This window comes from Empidonax traillii, unplaced genomic scaffold (genome assembly GCF_003031625.1).
Source record: "Empidonax traillii isolate 1590-97213 ecotype Southwest subspecies unplaced genomic scaffold, ASM303162v1 scaffold46:size3806547, whole genome shotgun sequence".
Lineage (NCBI taxonomy): Eukaryota > Metazoa > Chordata > Aves > Passeriformes > Tyrannidae > Empidonax > Empidonax traillii.
In genome coordinates this window covers 487,670-508,576 of record NW_020955239.1, presented here as the reverse complement: position 1 = coordinate 508,576, position 20,907 = coordinate 487,670, and the positions used below count along the sequence as shown (strand labels likewise).

The 20,907-nt window shown below is 45.2% G+C and overlaps 1 protein-coding gene across 2 annotated transcripts; it reads left to right on the top strand.

The window, feature by feature from the left end:
* Positions 1 to 7: 7 nt before the first annotated feature.
* Positions 8 to 19,923, top strand: CCDC191 (coiled-coil domain containing 191). Of its 2 annotated transcripts, none has more exons than XM_027878826.1 (16): positions 8 to 74; positions 2,166 to 2,295; positions 4,583 to 4,711; positions 5,244 to 5,422; positions 5,902 to 6,125; positions 6,914 to 7,070; positions 8,630 to 8,820; positions 9,553 to 9,802; positions 11,105 to 11,559; positions 12,058 to 12,152; positions 13,628 to 13,710; positions 13,852 to 13,953; positions 15,106 to 15,249; positions 16,436 to 16,588; positions 17,019 to 17,149; positions 18,627 to 19,923. In XM_027878826.1, the coding sequence occupies exons 2-16, from the start codon at positions 2,256 to 2,258 to the stop codon at positions 18,757 to 18,759; spliced, it is 2,466 nt and encodes an 821-aa protein (XP_027734627.1). In that variant the 5' UTR covers positions 8 to 74; positions 2,166 to 2,255; the 3' UTR covers positions 18,760 to 19,923. The 2 variants fall into 2 exon arrangements, with proteins under 2 accessions (XP_027734627.1, XP_027734626.1); XM_027878825.1 differs by having other exon boundaries at positions 16,995 to 17,149.
* The last annotated feature ends 984 nt before the right edge of the window (positions 19,924 to 20,907 follow it).

Here is a 20,907-nt window from a genome sequence, read left to right as displayed (position 1 = left end):
CGGGCAGGCGCCGCCCTTCCGTTGCCATGGCCGGGCAGCGGCCGCCGCCGTCCCGCTGGCGGCGCCTCCCGGAGGTAACGGGGCACGGCTCGGGGGGAAGCGCCGGGGGCGGGACGGTCCCCTGGCATCCCGGCGTCAGGATCAGGGATGAGGTTTCCCCAAGCAGCGGCCGTGCGGTTTGCCGGCGGCGGTGGGGAAGGTCCGCGCAGGGCTGGAGCGAACGGCGCCAAAGCTGGCAGCGTTTGAACCTCGGGTTCAGGAAGGGAGGCGGGTGGTTGGAACGCTGCTGTGTTTCTTATTCCCCTGCCGAGGTTTGGATCTGGTAGCGTGGAACAGTGGTGGAGTCGAGGTGGGGTAACTTGCACAGTAACATTCGGTGTCAGGTTGGAAGGGGCTCTGAGCAACCTGGGGTGGTTGAAGATCACAGAGTCATTAATGCTGAAAAAGATCTCTTAAGATCATCAACTATTAACCCAGCACCTCCGTGTTCACTAAACCATGTCCCCAAGTGCCACATCCGCACGGTTTTTGAACTCTTCCAGGGATGGTGGCTCAAGCACTTCCCTGGGCAGCCTGTTCCAGTGCCTGTTCCTGCCTTTCAGTGAAGAGATTTTTCCTAATATCCAGTCTAAATCTCCCATAGCACAACTTGAGGCTATTTCCCCTTATCCTGTCATTTGTTTCCTGGGAGAAGAGGCTGACCCCAACTGGCTACAACCTCCTTTCAGGCAGTTGTAGAGTGATAAGGTCCCCCTGAGCCTGCTTTTCTCCAGGCTAAACAATTTCAGCTCATTCAGATGCTTCTCATAGGACTTACCCTCCAGATCCTTCATCAGCCTTGTTACCCTTCTCTGGGTATGCTCCAGCACCTCAATGCCTTTCCTGAATTTATGGGCCCAGAACTGGGACACAGGACTAGGGATGTGGCTTCCCCAGTGCTGAGCACAGAGGAACAGGCACTGCCCTGGTCCTCATGCCCACATTATTTCTGATACAGCCCAGGATGGCACTGGCCTTCTTGCCCACCTGGGCACACTGCTGGCTCATGTTCAGCCATCTGTCAAGCAGCACCCCCAGGACCTTTTTTGCTGGGCTGCTTTCCAGCCCCTCTTCCCCCAAGGCTGTAGCAATGCCTAGGGTGGTTGAGACTCAAGAACAGGGCCCAGCATTTGGCTGTGTCGACTTCATACCATTGGCCTCAGCCAATCGATCCAGCCTGTCCAGACTCCTCCGCAGAGCCTTCCTACCCTCAAGTAGAGCAACACCCCCATCCAGCTTGGTGTTATCAAAGATGTCCTGCCCGTGGCAGGAAGGTTGGACTAGATGACCTTTAAAGGTCCCTTCCAACCCAAACTCTATGAAGAGTAAGGTGTCTTGTTGCCATGCAAAAAACTCATGGGTCAGCACACAGAATGTGCTGTTGAGCAGTACTGCTGATTGTATGGGCAAGTAATACAAGAGATTTACCCTAAAGCACCATCTCCTACATCTACAAACACCTGACGTCAGAAAAAGTGAAATTCTAGGGTGAACTTCCCTTTGTTTTGCTTTCTTCAGCACACCCATGCTCCCACCCTCAGCCTGCTTCTTATGGCAGGTAGGAGTGTGCATCTGCCTCCTCAGGCAGCATCCCAGGCCTCTGGCAACCACACAAAGGGACGGAGTTCTGCAGAAGTACAGACTGTCCAGGGTACTGGTGTTGCATGTAAAAACACAGTGACATGTCAGGACCATTTACATCTCAGAGAGATGAATATTGGACAGGAAGTCTCTCAGAGTATTTGCACAGTGGCCAGCCTGGCTATGACAAAAGGCTGGTATCACATTTCATAGTTGCTGGTTGTTGGGGACTAGCTCAGCAAGTCTCCATCCAGTCTCCGGGCGCTGGGTGTTTGCGTTCTCCCTATGTGTTCTCCAACCTCTACGACACACTAATTGCCAAATGAGTGTTTATTGCTTAATGACTTCTACGTCAAATTTATCCAGTCAATCGAGCAATCAGAGAAACATGTTTCAAAAGAAATCTATTTCATAGCACAGCCGTGCTGTCTTGTGTTGCATTCCCACTGATGTTTGCTCTCTCTGGGGGAGAAACGTGGATATAGGAAGTGTCAAAATTAATCTGCAGCAATCCTTAGAAACGTTTTCCTTTCTTTAATTTAAAGAGAGTGGACTAAGCTGTCTCTGAAGCTTTTTCCCGTCAAAAGTCAAGCTATCCACAGGGGCCTTGTGGTCCTGTAACAAGTTTGGAAACCATGGAACAGCTGCAAGATCATGATGAGGCCCATGAGGAAGGTGAGCTAAAATTCCACTTGCCACAAGTTGTCTAAGATAAACTGTTCTTGATCCAGCCTTGTGGTTTTGGTGTGAACAGGCTCTTATAAATCTTGAGATCATAAGAAGCAGTTCCTAGTAGGCTGTCATTCATCTAATGGAGAAAGGCAGAAGAAGGACCAATTCCTGGAGTTCAAGGTAGATCTTAAGTAGCATGCCTAAGAGAAGGATCAACTCCTTCTCTCCTGGAGATATCAGGTCAAGACAAGGATAAATTCTGCCGTTAAAGATGCACTATACGGTCAAATACGAGTTGGTGGGCTATAGGAAACCAGGTAAAATTACCTGACATATTTTTGATAGCAGGCCAGATGTGGAAATGGAGTTGCTCTGTGTAACTTTCACATCTATGAATAACTGTGGGTTTGCTTTGATTCCCAAGCAACATTTTTCTCACTAATTAGCTAAATATTCCTTTTGTAATGCCTGCAGCCACAACCTGAAGTTTGAAAATAAAGCTGTGGTAGATTTAAAAAACAAAAAGGAGGGAAATTACCTTCCATCAGTGCTAGAAGTGTGTCTGCAGTGTAAAATGCTGATAGGAGACAGGATTTTAAAAACTGAGTTAACCATTATTTTTAGAGTCAAAAGTCAGCCATAAAGAACAGAACACTGACACATGTCAAGAGTATCCATTTCAATACAGGAACTCAGCTTTTTCACTTGTAATCATCAAGGTATCAACTAATAGCAAGGCATACACCTGTCTATTTACAGTGCACTGTGTGAATGCATTATATGGCACAGTGGCTCCAAAGGAGCTGTCTTTTGCTGTGGTGGAAAAGTTGCTTGCTTTCCTCACGTTTTTTATTTTTGTTTGTCCTTCTCTGCTAGGGTTTTCCTAATTGTAGCTACCAATCCCTCAGATTCTTTTCTCTGGAATATGTTATTAGAATACTTAATGGTATTAACTGTACATAGCCCACTTTACAAAGAAAGGTATCAATAAGAGGAGTGCCAGAACCCCTCTACTCCAGTTATGATAAGATACCCACAAATCCCAGTCAAAAGAGTAACCCTTCCCCAAGTGACAAGTTGTTTTTCTCTCTGCTTTCTGTTATCAGATATATTTCCCTGTTCCTGAGCTGGCCTGAGAGATTATAAAAGCGATTTGCAGGACAATAAACACTAGATGTATGTTTTCTTTAAAAAAACCCCATCCCTTTTTAAGAAAATTTGAAAAAGGCTTTGTTGCCTAATACCAGGGAGCATCTTCACTTTGCTTTAGAGCTGGAGATTTGGAGCTGCTGCTTCCTCCTGTCTGTTGTCTGTGTGCCTTTACAGGGAGTGACTTGCACTCCAGCAGCTGCTGAGATGAGATGAGATGAGATCCCGGCTCTTTGCCCATCCTCACCACGTGGATGGCTCAGGATGGCTTCACTTCTTGGGGGGCTGCCCCAGATGCCTTGCAGTTTACAGCCCAGTGTTCTGCTTCAGGAGCAGCTTGGCCACCCGTGCAGCAAGGCCAGGTGGTTTATTGAGGCAGCAGGCAGGCAGCTGTCCTTGCTTTTGAGTAAGGAACTCTGAAAAAGGAATACTGTGTTTTCCCACAGAAGAGTGGAGATGCAAGTAGTCCATAGAAGAATTTTATACCCAGTTGTTCATTAGGCAGCATTTGAGCTCACTGAGAAGTACCACATGTAGTATCATGGGTGCATTCCTGTAGTGGCAGTCTTAATTCTGAGTACAGGTAGTCCCAGGTGAAGCTTGCCACCTGACAGATTTGTAATCTAGACTCACCAGTTGGTCCTCGAGCTGTGGTACTTGCAAAGGTTAACTTATACACAGGAAGCAAATGCTTGCCCAAACAGTGGTTCTTTTGTATTTAAGGTATGACAAACGTGGTTGTACATGAGGAAAATAGATCTAAGCGTCTGCAAGTGCAGCAGTAAAACACATGAAAGCTATCCAAGTTATGAATTAACCTCATGTGAATTCCATCTCCTTGATAAATGCTGTAATTATCACACGAGTGATCTAAATGTCCACAGAGTCTTGAAGGAAAAATGAAGTGGAGAAGAATTCATATGTGACGTGTGACAGGCAAAAAGTTTGCCACCTTCTCTTCCTGTTCCTTTACAGATCAAGATGAGAGCAGACTATTAGCCTTATTCCATTTTCTGTTGCAGATCAGCTTTCAGTCATTCTCAGCATGTGATATAACTATCCCAGAGACAGTCTTACTAGTTTACACTTATCCATGTATTTTTTAAGCAAGTGAAGTCATCAGTCTCTTTCTTCATGATAGCCCAAGAGCTGCTCAGTAACTGGATGAAGTCCAAACTGCAACTGGAGCTGAGTGACAGAGAAGAAGAAGTTGATTCTGTCCTCCTGGAAGACCCTTCTGCAGCCCCTCCAAAGTCTGAGCAGTTTGATGGTGAGAGCATTTCAAAGCAGTTCCTGTTTCCTCTCTGAGGATGTGCTGGGGAGGGGGGCCGGATCTCCTCGCTTGTCACACTGAGAGGTAATAGTTGTTTTGAGGCCAAGATAGTGGACTTGGTAGAAATAAGATTAGATGTGGTGATTTTCCTACCCCATTTATTACAGCAGCTTGCTGTAAGGCTGCACAAATTCACCTCATAAACATCCAGTGTCTCCCTTTGTAAAAGAATTTTTTTTCTTTTTTGAATGGGTATTTTTGAGGCCTGTCAAGTTTATAGGGCCGTTCGAGATGCTCAGAGGCAAGGCAGTGAAAAATGGATGAAACAATTTTACTGCTCTAGCCTGTTCAATGGGAGCCTGATTGTGACTGGGGATAAATGGAGTGCAGTCAGTGTGTCCGTGTTCATCAGAAGTGCATTCACAGTCTGGGGAAGTGATCCCTTTAATTACATTAGGCTTTGTGATCTGAGACAGAGGGGTTTATTCATTTCAGACTAGCCTGAGATAATCTGAACTTCTCATTTCAGACTTGTGCAGCTACCTGGAACGTGAAATGGAAAGTTCTTCTGTCCAGAAATACCTACAGCATCTTTTGCAGAGTGAAGATGTGAACTGTGGGATAATGAAACATCTTAGACTTGAAGACATCAAAGAAAAACAAAAACTTGCAGATCCACGAATAGTCATGGAGCTCAGACACAAGCAGGTGAGCAGGCAAGGCAGCGCAGTTAAAAGGAATAAGATGGAAGGTTATAGGATTAGAGTAAATGCTCAGTAATACCTGCCCAGCATTCTCTCCCAGCCTGCAGTAATCTCTGACTTGGAGGCAAATACCCAAGGATACTGTTCCACAGTTCAGCTGAAACATTACTGCATTTCCATGGGCATATTAGCTTGCACAGTCATCTTCTACTACATCTGTTCAGGTTACCTCCTTCCTGAAGACTGACAGGAAAAGCTGCCACAGCAGTTAGTTTGCTCCCATCAATTAATATTGGTTAAACGTCACTCTCTGGAACGGATTGTTTTCTGGTCTGAGAGCAGCATCTCTTCAGTCAGTGCCAGCTACGGATAGGTTTGCTTGCTTCATGTGAAAGGTGGATTGTGACCCACCCTGTCAGTGTACAATGAGCTTCAAATTCTTCAGCCTTTGGTGTTTGCTTTTGTCATCTTCCTCCTTCCTAGGTGAAAGAAAACCGAATGAGGCATCAGAAGGCATTAGAGCTTCAGAGACAAGAAGAGTCCCTGAAGAAAGCAATGCTGTCTGAGGCCAAGCTCCGAGCACAGGAGGAGGCTAGAAGGAAGGCCCTGAAAGCCAAGAAGGAGGAGGAAGAGATCCAGAGGGAAATGGTGAAGCTGCGAAAGGAAATGGCTGAGAAGAGGCTCACTGTGGCAGAATCATGGAGAATGTAAGAAGGAGAGGGAGGCAGGGAAAGAATGAAGAACACTTATCAGCTCCTTTTGTGTAAATGTAAGAGGAGTGGTGGTACCAAAGGAAACAGCTGTTATTCCTCTTGTCAAAAACCTCTCTCAAAACCTTTTAGTCCTTTGTTACCAACATCCGTGGCAGAGTTTATCACAGTGGGAAGACGGGCTAAAGATACTGTTATCCTCCCCTCAGCCATTACCAGTGTGTGCACTGAATCACAAAGCAGGAGTGTTTGCACCACTGTGCATTCTCTCCATCAACTCCATGGCCACATCCAGCCTTGTTAGTGTCTAATGCAGCATGAAAGCCAGTACACAGAAAAAAATAAAAGAATAAATTAGTCTGTTCAAAGTCTAGCACTTGCAATATTTCCTCTGCTATGAGAGAATAAAGAGCATTCTTAGTTGAGAATTCTGCAGAGACATAAATTTTTTCCTTTGCTGAGCTTAGATTGTCACAGAGATGTTAGTTTTAGGGATGCCATTTATTTACTTAGGCAGCCCTGAGATCCTAAATCTTCTCATATAAGTGCTTTATTGAAATCTTTACTGAAATGCTTTACTGTTTTCTTCTGCCTGCTATATTTTGGAAATCCTCACACTCTTTAATCTCTGGGACCCCAAACCATTACAAAGGCAGTTTTTAAGAAGGCCGAGTTAAATAATCAGCAACTTTCTAAGCTGTAGAGGTCTCTTAGGATTGGCCAAAAAGAGAATGTATTAGATTGTATATAATTGCATTAGTTCTGTATGTTTGTTCACTTTCCAGGGAGGGAAAGAGCCAAGAGAAAATTCAGAAGCTGTCAATGCAGGAGGTACCTGTTACTGTGTCACCACCCCTGGTCCTGAGGAAAGAAGAGCAAGGAGTAGAGAAACAGAGAAAGGCTGAGGAGCTGCTGCACATGATTCACACCAGTAAGCAGAGAGTGAGCATCACCTCTCTTTATCTGAGACTCTGCGCTACCTGCCCTTGGCTACCCTTGGCAAAACTCAAGTTAAAAGTCCTGGTTTTCCCTTAAGGAAGGAATTAAAAGGGGAAAGTGGCAGAAAAGAGGCCTGGGAAGCATTTATTTTGTATGTGTAAAGGCATTTTAAAGATTGCCTTGCCAGACCCTGGTGCAGGAGCAGGGAGAAGAAAGAGAAGTGCTGCAGCCTGGGATGAGTTTTGAGCTGTGTCTCTGGCAGTTGAAGCATGTCAGCACATCCGCAGTAATGGGTTCCTCAGGGATCCACTCCCGCTGGGTGCAGTAGAATATTCTGTGTTATTGCAACAGCTCTTTTAATAATTCCCAGTAGGAATCTCTTTCCTTTACTTTCATTGTTTCGATATCATGGTCAGCTCTGGGTTAATCACAGTGTATCAAGTACTTGCAATTAAAGACTGATCTCTTTGTACTGAATAATTTTATATGGGCAGACAGCAAAGGGAATAAATTTTCTGAATGGTATGAATACTATCCGTCACATAATGTTTTTAATTAATAGAACAGTCACCATCATTAATGTCTGCATATCTATATCTAGATTTCTAGAATCCCTTAGCTTTTATGGTGGTTATTCTCATGGCCTACTCCATCTGTGCCCATCTGCTGGATTTGAGCTTGGCTGCTCTTAAGCAGTACACAACCTCTCTCCACGCGCAGTCTAAGCTGTGAAGATAAGCCTGAATGAAACCACAGAACAATTTAGGACTGGCGTACTGTGAGAAGCCACAGTTTAGCTGAGCTAAGCAATCGTGACATTTTGATTACTTTCCCAAAGCAGAAAGAAGTAGCTAATGCACTGACTTTTTGTAAGTCTCCATTTGAAGATTTCGGTGAGGGAGAGGAATGCAGTTAACACAAGGCACTATGACAAAAGGGGAACAGCAGAGTCCTGTGAGTTGACCCACTTTGAGGATCAAAATGAACAGTGTCTGCAGTGACAGGGCTAGAATTATGGGGTAGATTAGATAGCAAATTGCTGTTCTGTACAATGTAAATCACTCCCAAAGTCAGCAAGTCTAATTACACAATAGGGGAAAGTTTTGGCTTCCTCCTGGAACAAGGATGAGCTGAGGCCATGCCATGTCTTGATTTTTGTCTAAGTTTAAAAAAAAATTTAAAAAAGCAACACTTCTTCATAGAAGCACTCTTACCTGTAGCATCTTAGACGTTATCTAGATTTTGAAACATCTTCCCTGTCTCTAGAAATTCTATGTTTCTCACCCATTTTATTCCTTTACACTTGGTGAACTAAGTGTATTTCACTCCAAAGCATAGAGCCACATGATATGATGTGTCTTTTTAGACCCTTTCTGCTTTTTGTAGAAGACCTGCACATGCTCTGCATTACTTTTCTTTTACCCTCAAGGTAATTGTTGAAAGTGAGGATTCCAAAAAGAATCTCAAAAAGGAAAGTCAGATAAGGGGAAGGGCAGAGAGGATCAGCATTTGTGTGACAGGCTGTATCTTGCTCATTGGTTTTCTGAAACTCTTCCATGCAGTGCCTGCAACAACATTTTTCTGCTTGGCTGAAAGTCATTCTGGAGCAGAGAATCAAAATGGGAAAAGCCAGAGCCCTTGCTGACTGGAGATGCCAACTGAAGGCCCTGAGAGCCTGGAGAAATTATACTTGGGCCCAAAAAGTAGAGCAGGCAACACAGCAATTGGAAGTTCGTCTCAAAGATCAAAACAGGTAGCGACCCTATACTGTGGAATTCCTCCTACTGCAGCAGTATTTGGGCAGAGCAGTGATCAGGGGCTGTAAAAGGAGCTTGTCAGTTAGCCAGCAGGGGGGAAACAGCAGCTTTTGGAGAAAATTGCTACATTGCCTGCAGTCTGCCAGAGGCGTTGTGGCACAGATGAAAAGGAGGACAGATATAAACAAGAGCTTTAGCACTTCCAACGAGCCTGTGTCTCATTCTCTCTGTAGGTATTTTTCCTGGAAATCTCACCCTGGCTTGCTCTGAAGTCTGGAGAACATGAGTTGCCAAATTTATTCCTGATTAATATACTTACTTGCCATTTCAGTAGTAGTATAGCAATGATCATTTTGGATAGTGCCTTTCATTAAGGAGGCTGTTGGATGAATTCCCTATCATCCAGAGAAAATTTTGCCATTGCAGGTGTCTGGCAGGCTTCACTGGTGAGACACTGTCGCTTCCTCTATGCTGGCCAGGGAACATGATACCTCTTTTGCAACTATCCTACAGCCCGGGATTGGCACAGGAATGGCAAAATGTGAACTAGGGAAACTTAATTCAAAATAGCGGGCATCCTTTCTGCCCTCCCACTCCTCCTTGGAGTAAGCCTGTACAGCTTCAGAGGGCCTTCAGAGTTAAGCAACAAAAAGGCTCAGGAAATTATGGGGCTTTGTGCCTGGGCAGAAGCCTCACTCCTGTCATAACACAAGCTCTTTCTCGTTCAGGAAGAACCAACTGGCTGCAGAGCATAACCAGCAACGGCTCCTGCGCTGCTGCTTCCTGGCCTGGCAGTGCTGGAGCCGGGCGGAGACGGAAAAGCGAGAGCTGCAGATCAAGAGGGAGGAGACAAAGAGAAAGATGGCACAGCTGCTAGAAGCCGTGTCACAGGGGAAGGGTGGTCTGCACAAGCCACTGGAGGTTAACCAGCCTGGGACAGCAGTAGTAATCCATCATCAAGGATTGCAGCAAGACAAGGTAAATCCTTCCCATGTAGTTTTGTCTGTTGGCATCCCAGGACTCTTACAAGGTACTTCTTTTGTGCAGTCTGAAATAAAGAGCACGTTGTCCCAGAGTAAGGCTTCTTTCCCAGAGCAATCCCCAAATACCTGCCTGCAACTGTTCAGGAGAGAAGTCTAAAAGTCAGAGGCACATGAGAAGGGCAATGGATGAGTTTTAAAAATAATCTCTAGTGCTGCCAGAGAACAGCCCTTCATATACTGTGAGATGCAATGAGCATCCCACCCCCAGATCACTTTTACTGAGAGATTAGTTACATCTTACAGCTTAGACTTAAAAAGAGGAACTTGACTGCATGACAAGAGAGTTTTTTCATGCCGTGGAGCTCTCCAGTATTTAAGCATGGGGAAAAAAAAAAAAAAAAGGTTGTCACTGGCTGTTTTAGGATAATGCACATCACAAGCAGGTAGGAGAGGAGAATCAGAGGTTGCTTCCTTGTCGTTTCTCAGGTTGGATCCTGACCTTTCTTTCTGTCTCTAAAACTTGTACTACAGCAGTATCCCGATCTAAGCATGAGAGCTCACACGCATATTTCAGGTGAAGCTTTTCATTTGCTTAAGTGTCAGCAAAAGTTTTCCTTCAGTGCTTATATTATCCTAGTAGGCCCATATTTTTCTTTTGATAAAACTTGTGCTGGAAGAATGGGACTGAATTTGGGGTTTGACCTAGAAACCAGAAAGCAGACATTATATCTGATGCTGCTTCATGGAATGACCATGTCAGGAAAGGCTTAGCCTCATTCCCCACTGTGCATCTGTTTCATGGTATTATTTATCAAGGCTGGAGAAGAGGCACGAGGAAGCAGCACTGTGTAGACTTCTCTTGCATTTGAAAAGGGACCATTCAGTCACATAGATCAGTTCAACAACTGTTTGTCCTTTATTCTCCATCTGAGCGCAGAGTAGAGACAACATAGTACAAAAAGGAGTGTGCTAATCCCCCAGAAATAAGCTGTCCTAAGATGTGCTCCCTAACAAAATATTCAGGATATATTCCTGCCAAAGCTCTTGCCTGATCAAGATTTCTTCCTCACAGTGAAATGGCACACAGCTCCTTAACAGTTCTTTCCCACAGCCTCACATTTTGTGCATAATGGGGCCCCTCTGGCCTGACTAGGAACTGAATAAAGACTGCATAGCTGAGATTACCCTACTTCTCAGGCATCTCACTAGATTTGCATTAAAAAACCCGCTGTGTAGTAAGGGCAGAAGAGTGCTTCCTTTTAATCAATGCCAAATTTTCCTCTTTTTTTTTCCCCAGCCAGCTGAAACTTGCCACTTACAGAAAGAGCCTGATCAGACCAGAGACCACTCTTGTTGGGATACTGTTCACACATCTAATTTCTGCAGAAAACACAAATTTGCCTGGGAGATTACTGTAAAACATGCAGCCTTGAGTGTCCAGGACCAGGCTGTGTGCAGGAATCAAGTAGCCACTGCCCTCCAACAGTTTCAGGCACATGGTCCAAAGACATCTCCTGCTTATGGCAGCCGTTTTGAGCACCGTCACGCCTTCCAGCAACGTCTGATTGAGGAGCAGAGGCAGCAGCTTCAGAAACAGCAAGAGCTGATCCTTAAGCTGCAGGAAAATCAGAGGCTGAGCAGAGATAAGGAAGAGGCAGCACAAGCCACAGATGTAACCCAGCTGATTGACAATTCTGTTTCTCAAACCAGAGAGGAAAAACAATCCAGATGCAAGAATACAACCCCTTTGAGGTATGTGCCCTCAATAAATCAGGGTCAGTTAGTCAGCATGTCTCATTCCCACTCAAGATGAGCCAGAATGTGCCGGCCACATTTCAGTCATACTAGTGCTATCTGCTCTTCCTCTCAGCTGTGTCTTAGCCTCAAGGATAGTATCAGGCTAGCCACAGTTCTCCCCTTTTTGCAATGGCTTGACACCCCATGTTCCATACGGGATCCACTTAGAGATAGCAATGCCAATGTCACACATAGCAGCAGCAGGGATTTATTTTAGTTAGGAAAAATGAGAGCATCATCCTCAGTATTTCAGAGCATACAGCATCCCTGGAACTCAGTTCCTTTACAAGGATGCATCATTAATCCCATTTCAAGCAGAAGGAAGTTGTATCAGGGATTCAGAATGAAAATGCAGCAAAATGGAGAACAGAAATTACAAGGCCATAGGTGGTAGGTGTGAGACATCATTTTACCACATTAGTTGATAAATTTCTTAACTCTTTCCTTTCATAGTTCACCTGATTCTCATGGGCCAGAAAACACAGGGGTAGCGATGCAAGGCAGGAGGCCCTCCAGCCGTCTGACCTCACCTCATCCAATACTGAAAGGTATTGTTCTAGATAGCAAAAACCATTTCAGACCACTTTTCTCAACAGTTTGTCTTGAAGTGTCTCTCTTCCTTTGCCTCAGCTTTGCTGGTTGATGATAGTATGGAAGTAAAACTCAGCACTCTCTTTCCCAGCCTGACCAGTGCTGTTTTCACGCCCAAGTCATGTAAAACATGGGACACTGCAAGACCCTCATGCCCACACTTTGTACACCGTTGTAGCAGTTACTCCAAACACTTGTGATCATTTCTGGTGTGACAAGACCCAGAGAGATAAGCTCTACAGGTTTTTTTCTCATCAGTCTCCCTTCATTATGCATCCAAGAGATGCTTAAACTCACCAGTCATTTTCATCTGACTTTGACAGAGGTGTTGAGATTTTAAATGGAATTAAGTACCTATCCAAGGTTTTCTGAGACAACAGTAGCCAGGCTGGGGAAGGAGGTCCAGATCCCTTCCTTTTGTGAGCTATCTCCCTTTCTCTGGCCACACTGGAACAGCATATTCACGATAAACATACAACACTAGTTGTCATGGTCTGTGTTAAAGGTTGTCTGGAATATGACCGTTGCGATATTTTAACAGTTTTGGGATCAGAGCTGGTAGTTTGGCATTAGAAGTTGCCTTTCTTTGCCTGTGTTGAGCTCCAATGCTACCTAGTCCAAGCCATCACTCACTCTGATTTGCCTGAACTCTGTACACCTTAGAGACAGCAAGCATATTTTTCAGAGCCCTCAAGTGCTTTTGTTTAAAGATCCCCAAAACTTCAGTGAGTAAGTTACCACTGGATGATTTTCCTTGGTAGAGGATCCTGGGACAACTGAAGGATGTGAAGAAAGCTGTTCAAAACACTTTGATGCCCCCAGTTATTGATTTCTCCAGCCTGTGCATTGTGACTGCAGAGGAAGCAAGTACAGGTTCCCAACTCCACTGTGTGTTCTGAGTGGTCACATCAGCACTGTAACAGCTTTGCTGATGGCCAGTAAGATCATTGCATTGCAATTTATCTCCCAAAAGAAGCATTAAGCAGTAGTTTCTCACTAGTGGGACCAAATACCCCTATGTCACTGTGACAAGGATGCTTTCTGTCACAAGCAGTTAGAGCTTACTGGAGACCTCATAGCAATCGCTGCTAAATCATGTGCCATGAGCCTCAGCCCTCAATCAGGAAGGACAGGGACAAACCCTTTGAACACAGCTTATTTCATAACTGAGCCTCATGGCTGTGACTGTCAACCAAGGAGGGTGGAGTGAATGGAATTGCAGGAGTCCTGAGTGATCTCATAAGCATTTAGAAGTTCCTTGTTCATGACACTGATAGCTGTAAGAGGCAGCAGAAAGCAAGTCCCTTTGCCTGGGAAGTGCCAGGGCCATGGGGGCCTGGCAGTAGAGTGATGCGGTCATCCTTGAGCACCAAACTTGTGTCACTGTCCCATAGCTTATTTTCACTAAGCCTTATGTCCTGTGTTTCTATAGGGATGGAGGAGAGAGCAATTCAGCGGGCAGAACAGAGGAGGAAACTAGAGGAAGCCAAACAAAGAAAAACAGAGGAAAAACTGGTAAGGGAAGTGGAAAATGAATACATTGTCTTTCACACCATTCCAGTTACAAGAAGTCATAGAATCCTAGAAGCTTAGAGGTCTGTGTTCACTGTAAAGGTCATATGAATCAAATTAAATTTCACCTTTCTCCATTTTAAGGCCCAGCTGAAGGCTGAAGAGGAAGCACGACAGAGGAAGAAGGCCGAGGAAAAGGAAGCTCAGCGGGAAAAACGACGGGAGGAGAGAAGGCAGCAGAAGCTGGTGACTAAACACCTCACTTGTTTCTCTCTCTTTAGCAGGGATAAGGAAGAGCCATTACTAGTACTCAGACAGCAGCCAGAGTAACGTGACGTGAAGGTCTGCATTAGTAGAGCAGAGTTCCACAAGAACTCAGAGACGGTAGAGCACAGCACCTACTCCACAGACTCACCACCTTCCCCTTTTTGGCAACATAAGGGGCAGGGCTGTGTACCAGACACTCTGTGAAGTGCCATATCTGTCTCAAAAGCTGGACTAGAGGCCCCAGCAGGTGGACATTCTGTGTGAGATACAGTTACATCAGCCTCCACAGGGTCAGCGTGTTTTGTCTCCTTTCAGACTGCTCCTTTCACTTGTGTTCCCCTTCCAGTGTACCCAATGATACTAGTCACAAATACACAATTTAAAAGTAAATGAGCCTGACAGTTATATTAAGGTCGACTTTCCACCTGAAGAATAGAACCATCCTCTCACTGGGGCTAGCCTAGGAATAGCTGCACTTCATTACTGTTACTTGGAAATGAGCTGTCCTAATAACTCAAATAGCACATTTTAAATCCTATAGGAATTTGATCTGCAACTACTGTTCTGCTTGGATTGAGTGTTTTAGAATGTTTGGCCTAAATCCCTAAATATCAGTCAAAAGTAATATTATACAGTTAGACAATACCCACATTTTTCCCCTACTATTTAGGCTAGATTAAGTGGTAGGGTCCATGCGTAAATTCTGAACATTTTTGGAAACATTTTCTATCTAGTTTTATAAGCACAGAAAGCTGCACTCCCTCCCCAAGCTCACTAAATCACCCTGCCCCACATGGAGGTGGTCCATAAAAGGAGGTTCCTGCTACATCAGCCCTCCTGGTAGCCACAGATGACATGTCTGCTACAGTATTACCAAACTGCAGTGCTGATACATGGTCCAAGGAAGGGTTCAGAAACACCATCATCTCCCAGGAGAATTTTCAAGACAAGTTTGCTTTCAAACACAGGTTCTAGTACATGGGGTCATCTCTGGTCTGCACTCCTAAAGATGATGCAGATCCCCATTTCCTGTCAGGTCAGAACCTCCAGCTCCAATATGATAATCTATTGTAATTGCTTAACGTCCTCTTCATCCTGAGGGAATTAAAACTACTGCTTTTTGTACTGCAGAAGGAACTGGAGAAGCAGAGGAGGCTGGAGAAAGAGCATCAGCTCCAGAAAAAGGCTAAAGATCATTATGAGAAGGTCCTGCTCAGAAAGCTGGGAATAGTGCCATGGAAAAGGCTGAGGGAGCAAGCCAAGGAAAACCTGATGGTAAGTGCTGAGGATAAAGGAAACGACTGGTGCCACGGAAGGAAGGGGAAGAGTGCTGCTTCCTCGATGCAGCACTTAGCAGAAGCCTTAATAGGCTTTTAAGCCAGGTAGAGACAGAAAAAGCAAAAATTCTCCCTGCACACCCTATCCTATATTAGCTCTTTAAATCAGCCCATCTGACAATAATCATGAAAAGTCATCAAAAACCCACAAGGGTGGAATCCTCATTTATAGCTGAATAAACAGGAACCGAAAGGACAGAGAAAGCAAAGCATTTCAATCTATTGAGAAATCATCTTTTGTTAGCCTCCACTTGTCTGCAGTACTAACTGCCATATGATTTGATGCCAATAACACAGGGTAAGTTAGTGTGATATGGCCAAAAAATTAAATTGAAGTCATATGACAAGAGCCTCTCAGTTCTCTTACTCCACAACGAAACTAATCAGTAAGACACCACCAAGCCACTGTAGTTACAGTTGCTGACCCCAGCCTATCATCAGGGCTTTCTTTCCCTCTCTCTGGAGTTGCTGCTGGTGCAGAGTTGGCCACTGCTAGTGGCAGGACACTACAGGTGATGATCCAGCAATCTGTTCTATGCTGTCCATATCCTTCAGTGCAGAACAGCTTCTGAGACCTTGATGCAAATAAAACATTTTTGTACGGGACTGGATCGATGTGCCTTATCAGGGACACACTAACACTCATTCGTATCCTGAAGATTTAGCCAGAGCCCAGGGCTAAGCTGGCAAGCTTCCATTGAAGTCACTGGAACTGGAGCTACTCACAGTAGTTCACCAAATGCACACGGGCCTCCAGCTGGGAAGAAGTAGATGGATACAAGCTGCTCCGTATGTCCACCCTGCGGGTCAGCATTATGGACAGGGTTGGCCTAAACTGCTACAGGCCCTGCCTCTGCTCCATTTACAATACATTAAACTGAGCATCTAATTCGAAAGGGTATTCTCTAGAAGTGACACAGCAGTGGCCTGATAGACTGGATTTGTTCCTTATGCTTACCTCAGTTTGTGTGGGTCAGACACTACCAGCTGTCAGACATCTGCATTTTGGGGGCCCCAGAAACCTGAGGTGATTTTCTAGTGCACCCAGTTTTCTGTAGCTTTATACTTACGTAGTCACTAGTCCAAGTAACCAGCTGCTTTCTGTGTCTGCTGTCTTCACACAGGTGGCACAAAGGCACTACTGCTTGAGCCTGCAGAGGAAATGCCTGATGACCTGGCTTCAGGACACCCAGCAGAGTCTCATGAAGAAGATGTCTCAGGCTGAGGGCTTCTATTCCCATATGTTACTGAGACGGGGCTTCAGGAACTGGCTAAAGGTTGGCCTGCACCACAGCAGAGAAATGATACTAAGAGAGCTGGCTGCTGCCACAGTTTCCCCTCACCACATTCTCCTCTCACTTTACACACCCGTAGTACAACTTTTGCTGAGTTATACTGTCCCCATTCCAGCAACATTATTCCCTTCTCCAGAGTCCTTCTTTCAGCTCTTTACTCTCCATCCTTCTCTTCCACCCAGAATTTTCTCCTACACACTACTCCTCCACCTTTGCGCTCTTTCACCTTGCTGATTTTCCTCCTCTCCTGTGCCCATGACCCTTCACTGCCACAGTCTCACCACTGCTCTGTCTCTGTTTATTGGGCCAAAGGTTGGGAGAGAGAGGAGGGTTAAAAAAAAAAAAAAAAAAAGCTATTCTTACCTGTTTCTCTGTCCTCCTTCCCCAGTACAAGGATTATCTCTCCACTCAGGAGGAGAGAGCGAGTACCTTCCATGCAGCCTGCCTCAGGAGGAAGTACTTGCAGGCATGGCTTGATCTTATCATGGAGGAAAAAAGGATATTATGGGAGAAGCTAAAGATTGCCACTGAACACAGTAACAAGTAAGCATACACCCTCAGCAGCAGTTCTTTTTACTTAGGTGTAATATACCCTGTAGACTAATTTTAGGGATTACTTTTGACAGGTCAGTCATCTGCTCCCCAGGAGCACACGAAACAGGTTCTATACTGCTGGTATTTTGCTTCTGTTATATGGACAAACATCAGCAGAGGTTTATGCTAAGTTTCCATGCAGCCTGGAAAAGAAAATGTAGTGGTACCCTTCACAGGACTTTTAAATCTGCTGAAAAAGAATACAGTGAAAGCAGATAAGTAGCTGAAACTTTCTAAGCTGATTAGCAGATCTGGCCATGCAGCTTCTGCTAAAAGCTGCCTTAGGAAAATCTTTAAGTACAATTATAGCAAGCCAAATGATTGTGTAGGAATTACACAGTACTGTTTTGTCCACAGCAGATGATTTAGTTCACAAATCCAAAGTTGATCAACTATAAATCCTACTTAAGGAGTCTTTCGATTTGTGCTGTCGTCAGCCTGACTTGGCAGGGAGAACTAGAACAGACAGTTCTACCAGTCATGACTGGAGTTGGACACACCCTTGTCCCATAAAATGCATTTTAACAGGAAGAAAAAGCTATTGTCAAAGTTCAGCAGAAAAGTGAAGTGTGTTCACCTGCCTCACTGTGAAAGCATGTTAGCTGCATGCAGTCATGAATAAGCTCTGTACATACAAACCAAACAGGATCTGCAACAACTTGGAGAAAAAATTAAATTAAACTCACCTCTGATGTGGTAAAGCAAACCTGTTCTAGCTTGCTGTGTCAGTAAGGTTTGAACAGTGCATGATTTAACATTAACAAGCCAGCAAACTGGAGGAACCAGGAGAAATTCAGGCACGGGAAGAGACTGGGTTCATTCTACATATGACCTCCTATTAGGAGGTAATCGCCTGTTGTTCCTCATGTTCTCTTCCCCCACTCCCTGGTAAAAGGCTGTTCAGACATTGTCGTAGCAAACTATTCTTTAGACAGGACAGTTATTCGCTATCACCTGTATGGGAAACCAGCGCAAGGCACCTTTGGTGGGGTGATTAAATTCAGGTACAAATAGGAGCCCAGCTGCCTGTACTCTCAAAGGGTTGGTCTGGACTTAAATGAGCCTGCATTTTTCCTGAAGAAACTTCTTCCAGAGGCTCTGTTTATTCTTCTAGAAACACCTTTCCTCTTCAGAGTGCTAAGCAAACAGCAGCTAATGAATTCTGTCAGGGGGAGGAGCAAAATTCTTGGTGGAGAGGAGTAGAAAAGGGCAACACATTATTTTTCCCCAGCATGATTGACATATCAATGTAGTGATCTGCACGTAGATGCTTAACATGTCACAGCCCTGACTAACAGCAGAAGGACCATATCCCACAGCTATTTTAGGGTAGTTCCCTCATCAAATAGAAGTCATCTTTTTACTACCTCTTAAGTACACATCTGCATATTGTCACTTTGTTCCTTGTGTCCCTAATTTCTTTAAGGAGACTTATACTGAATGCATTCAAGGCATGGAGTCAGTACCCACTGCTGATGAAAAAGGAAAGGGAGAGAGAAGAAAGGAGAAACCAGCTACGCAGGAGAGTAGCTGAAATTCTCCCCAACTTCCAAATGTGACAAAACAGAGTCAAAGGAGATGGATGGGAGAGGAATGACCAGTTCTGTTCAATGCTGTCTCCCTGCTGACTGACACAAGTCCAAGGGGAAGGCCTGCCAAGAAGGACTGCAGGCAGCCCAAGGAAGCTCCCTGCAGTCACTGTTGTTGTGAACTAAGCATGTATGGAAGCTTATCTGACAGTTTCACTTTGCACTTCACGGAGTCATTCCCCACAAGGTCCTCACGTGAAGCCTCTGTAGGGTTGTCTCTTCTGGTGGCTGTGAAGCCTCAGTAACCAAAGCCTAGCACAGGGTGTGTTTGAGGCCAAGGCCGTTTCCACACACGGAGCTGCAGCACTGACATGAGCCCTCCGCCAAAGGAAGTACACAGGACTGACCTGCACACCTTTTCCTTAAGCAGTAACCTGCTGCTTTTCTGTTGCCAGTGACAGCTCGTTCAGAGAGCCAACCGACCTGACTGTCAGCTGACACCCGACCACTGCTGCAAACTTGGCCACCCAGGGCACAGTTTCTGGCTGTGCCAGAAAAGTGCCACACTGTGCCACAAAAGTTTGGATGGGAGGAGGAGAGGGAAGAGCTGCTTATGCAAACCATATTTGCTAATGAACCAGATCATTGTATGGCATATGGATAATCTAAAACCTGGATTCTTCTTTGAGGGACTACCTTGCTGGCAGCACTGGTCAGTTCACAAGCATGGTGCTTTGACGTGGCGATCCCAAGTTTATGAGCCTCATTATCTTGTCATTTAAACACTTCCCAAACTGTTTAACTGTAGTATTTCAGGGTGTATTGTGCAAGTCTGTCTGGGACGTTTCACTACATCCAGTACTTCAAAGAAAAAAAAGACAAAAATCCAAGAAAAAGGCAGATTGTATTTTTTATATAAGCTAAAGCTGAAATGATTAAAATGAAGGTTTCTTACTTAACCTGCAGCGTAATGCAGACAGGGTAATGCTGTTAAGGTACAGAATGTCTTAGCAACAGCATAAGGGCAGGAAGATGGAATCACTTCCCCCTCACAAGATAGGCAAAGCTCTCTCCAAAAGCATTTGGCAGTACCTTGAGTAACACCAAGAAGACAGCAGTTTACTGTTACGTTGTATTAGATCATTTGTAAAACCCTTATAAGCACTGAAAATTTCCAATAAACCCAAATCTGAAATGAACACAACTGAGCTGGTAATGCACATTCTGTGTCAGAAGTTGGCTGAAAGGCTCTAGACAGAAGTCCAGGATTGGGAACCTAAACCAGCACTAAGCACTGCAGATGAAGATGACCTGCATAGGACAGGTCAGGTGCCCAAGCGAATCAACAGGCTCCAGAGCTTTAGCTTTAGGAATTTGTCCACGCAGAGAGCTCACAGGGATGTGGCCAGAAACCCTCCCTGCCCAAAAAAGCCAGACTGCCAAGCAGGCTCTTGGTGCAGGTCTGAAAACAACTGTCACTCCCAGGTTCCCTCCCACATCCATCCTCTACAACACATGAACATTTACCGTCTCCTAAAGGCTCTTTACAAACCTGACCGCCAGCAGGTCAGACAAGCACATTATCCAAGTGCAGAGAGCTGAAGGTGCCTGCGTGGAGAGTGGGCGGGTACAGACCATCTGGCTACATTAAAAGGCAGATTGTGAGAGGAAGCGGCAAGCTGAGAGAGGGCTGAATAACTTCTCTTGCAGGGAAGAACAGGCACTGCAGAAGGGTACTGTTTTTTGCAGAGGACTGAGCCAAACAGGCAGGGAGAAGCAGAGCTGAGGGCTGAGCTACCCAAATAATGCCCTAGTGGAGCCAGCAGCTACACCTGGTGCTAACAGCAGCATGCTGTGGCAGCACAGCGACAGCTATCCACTTTCTCTTGTACAAGTCTTGGAAGCCTCTGCCATGTAGAGCCTAATGAGCTCCTGGAATACCTCTGAACCAGCCCTTATGCTCCCACTTCTGGCCTTTTCCAAAGCTGAATTCCTCCTTCGTGAGGCTTGACGACAAACACAGCAAGGAAAGTTCCCAGCCCACCTTCCATCTGGATTCATGGCATAAGCACGATGGTGACCCAGAGGACAAAAGGCAAGGTCACATCTTTCCTCCACTGGAGGAGGGAAGGCTGGAAACAGGACATGCTACAGCTGTAAGGGAATATGGAGTGGTGA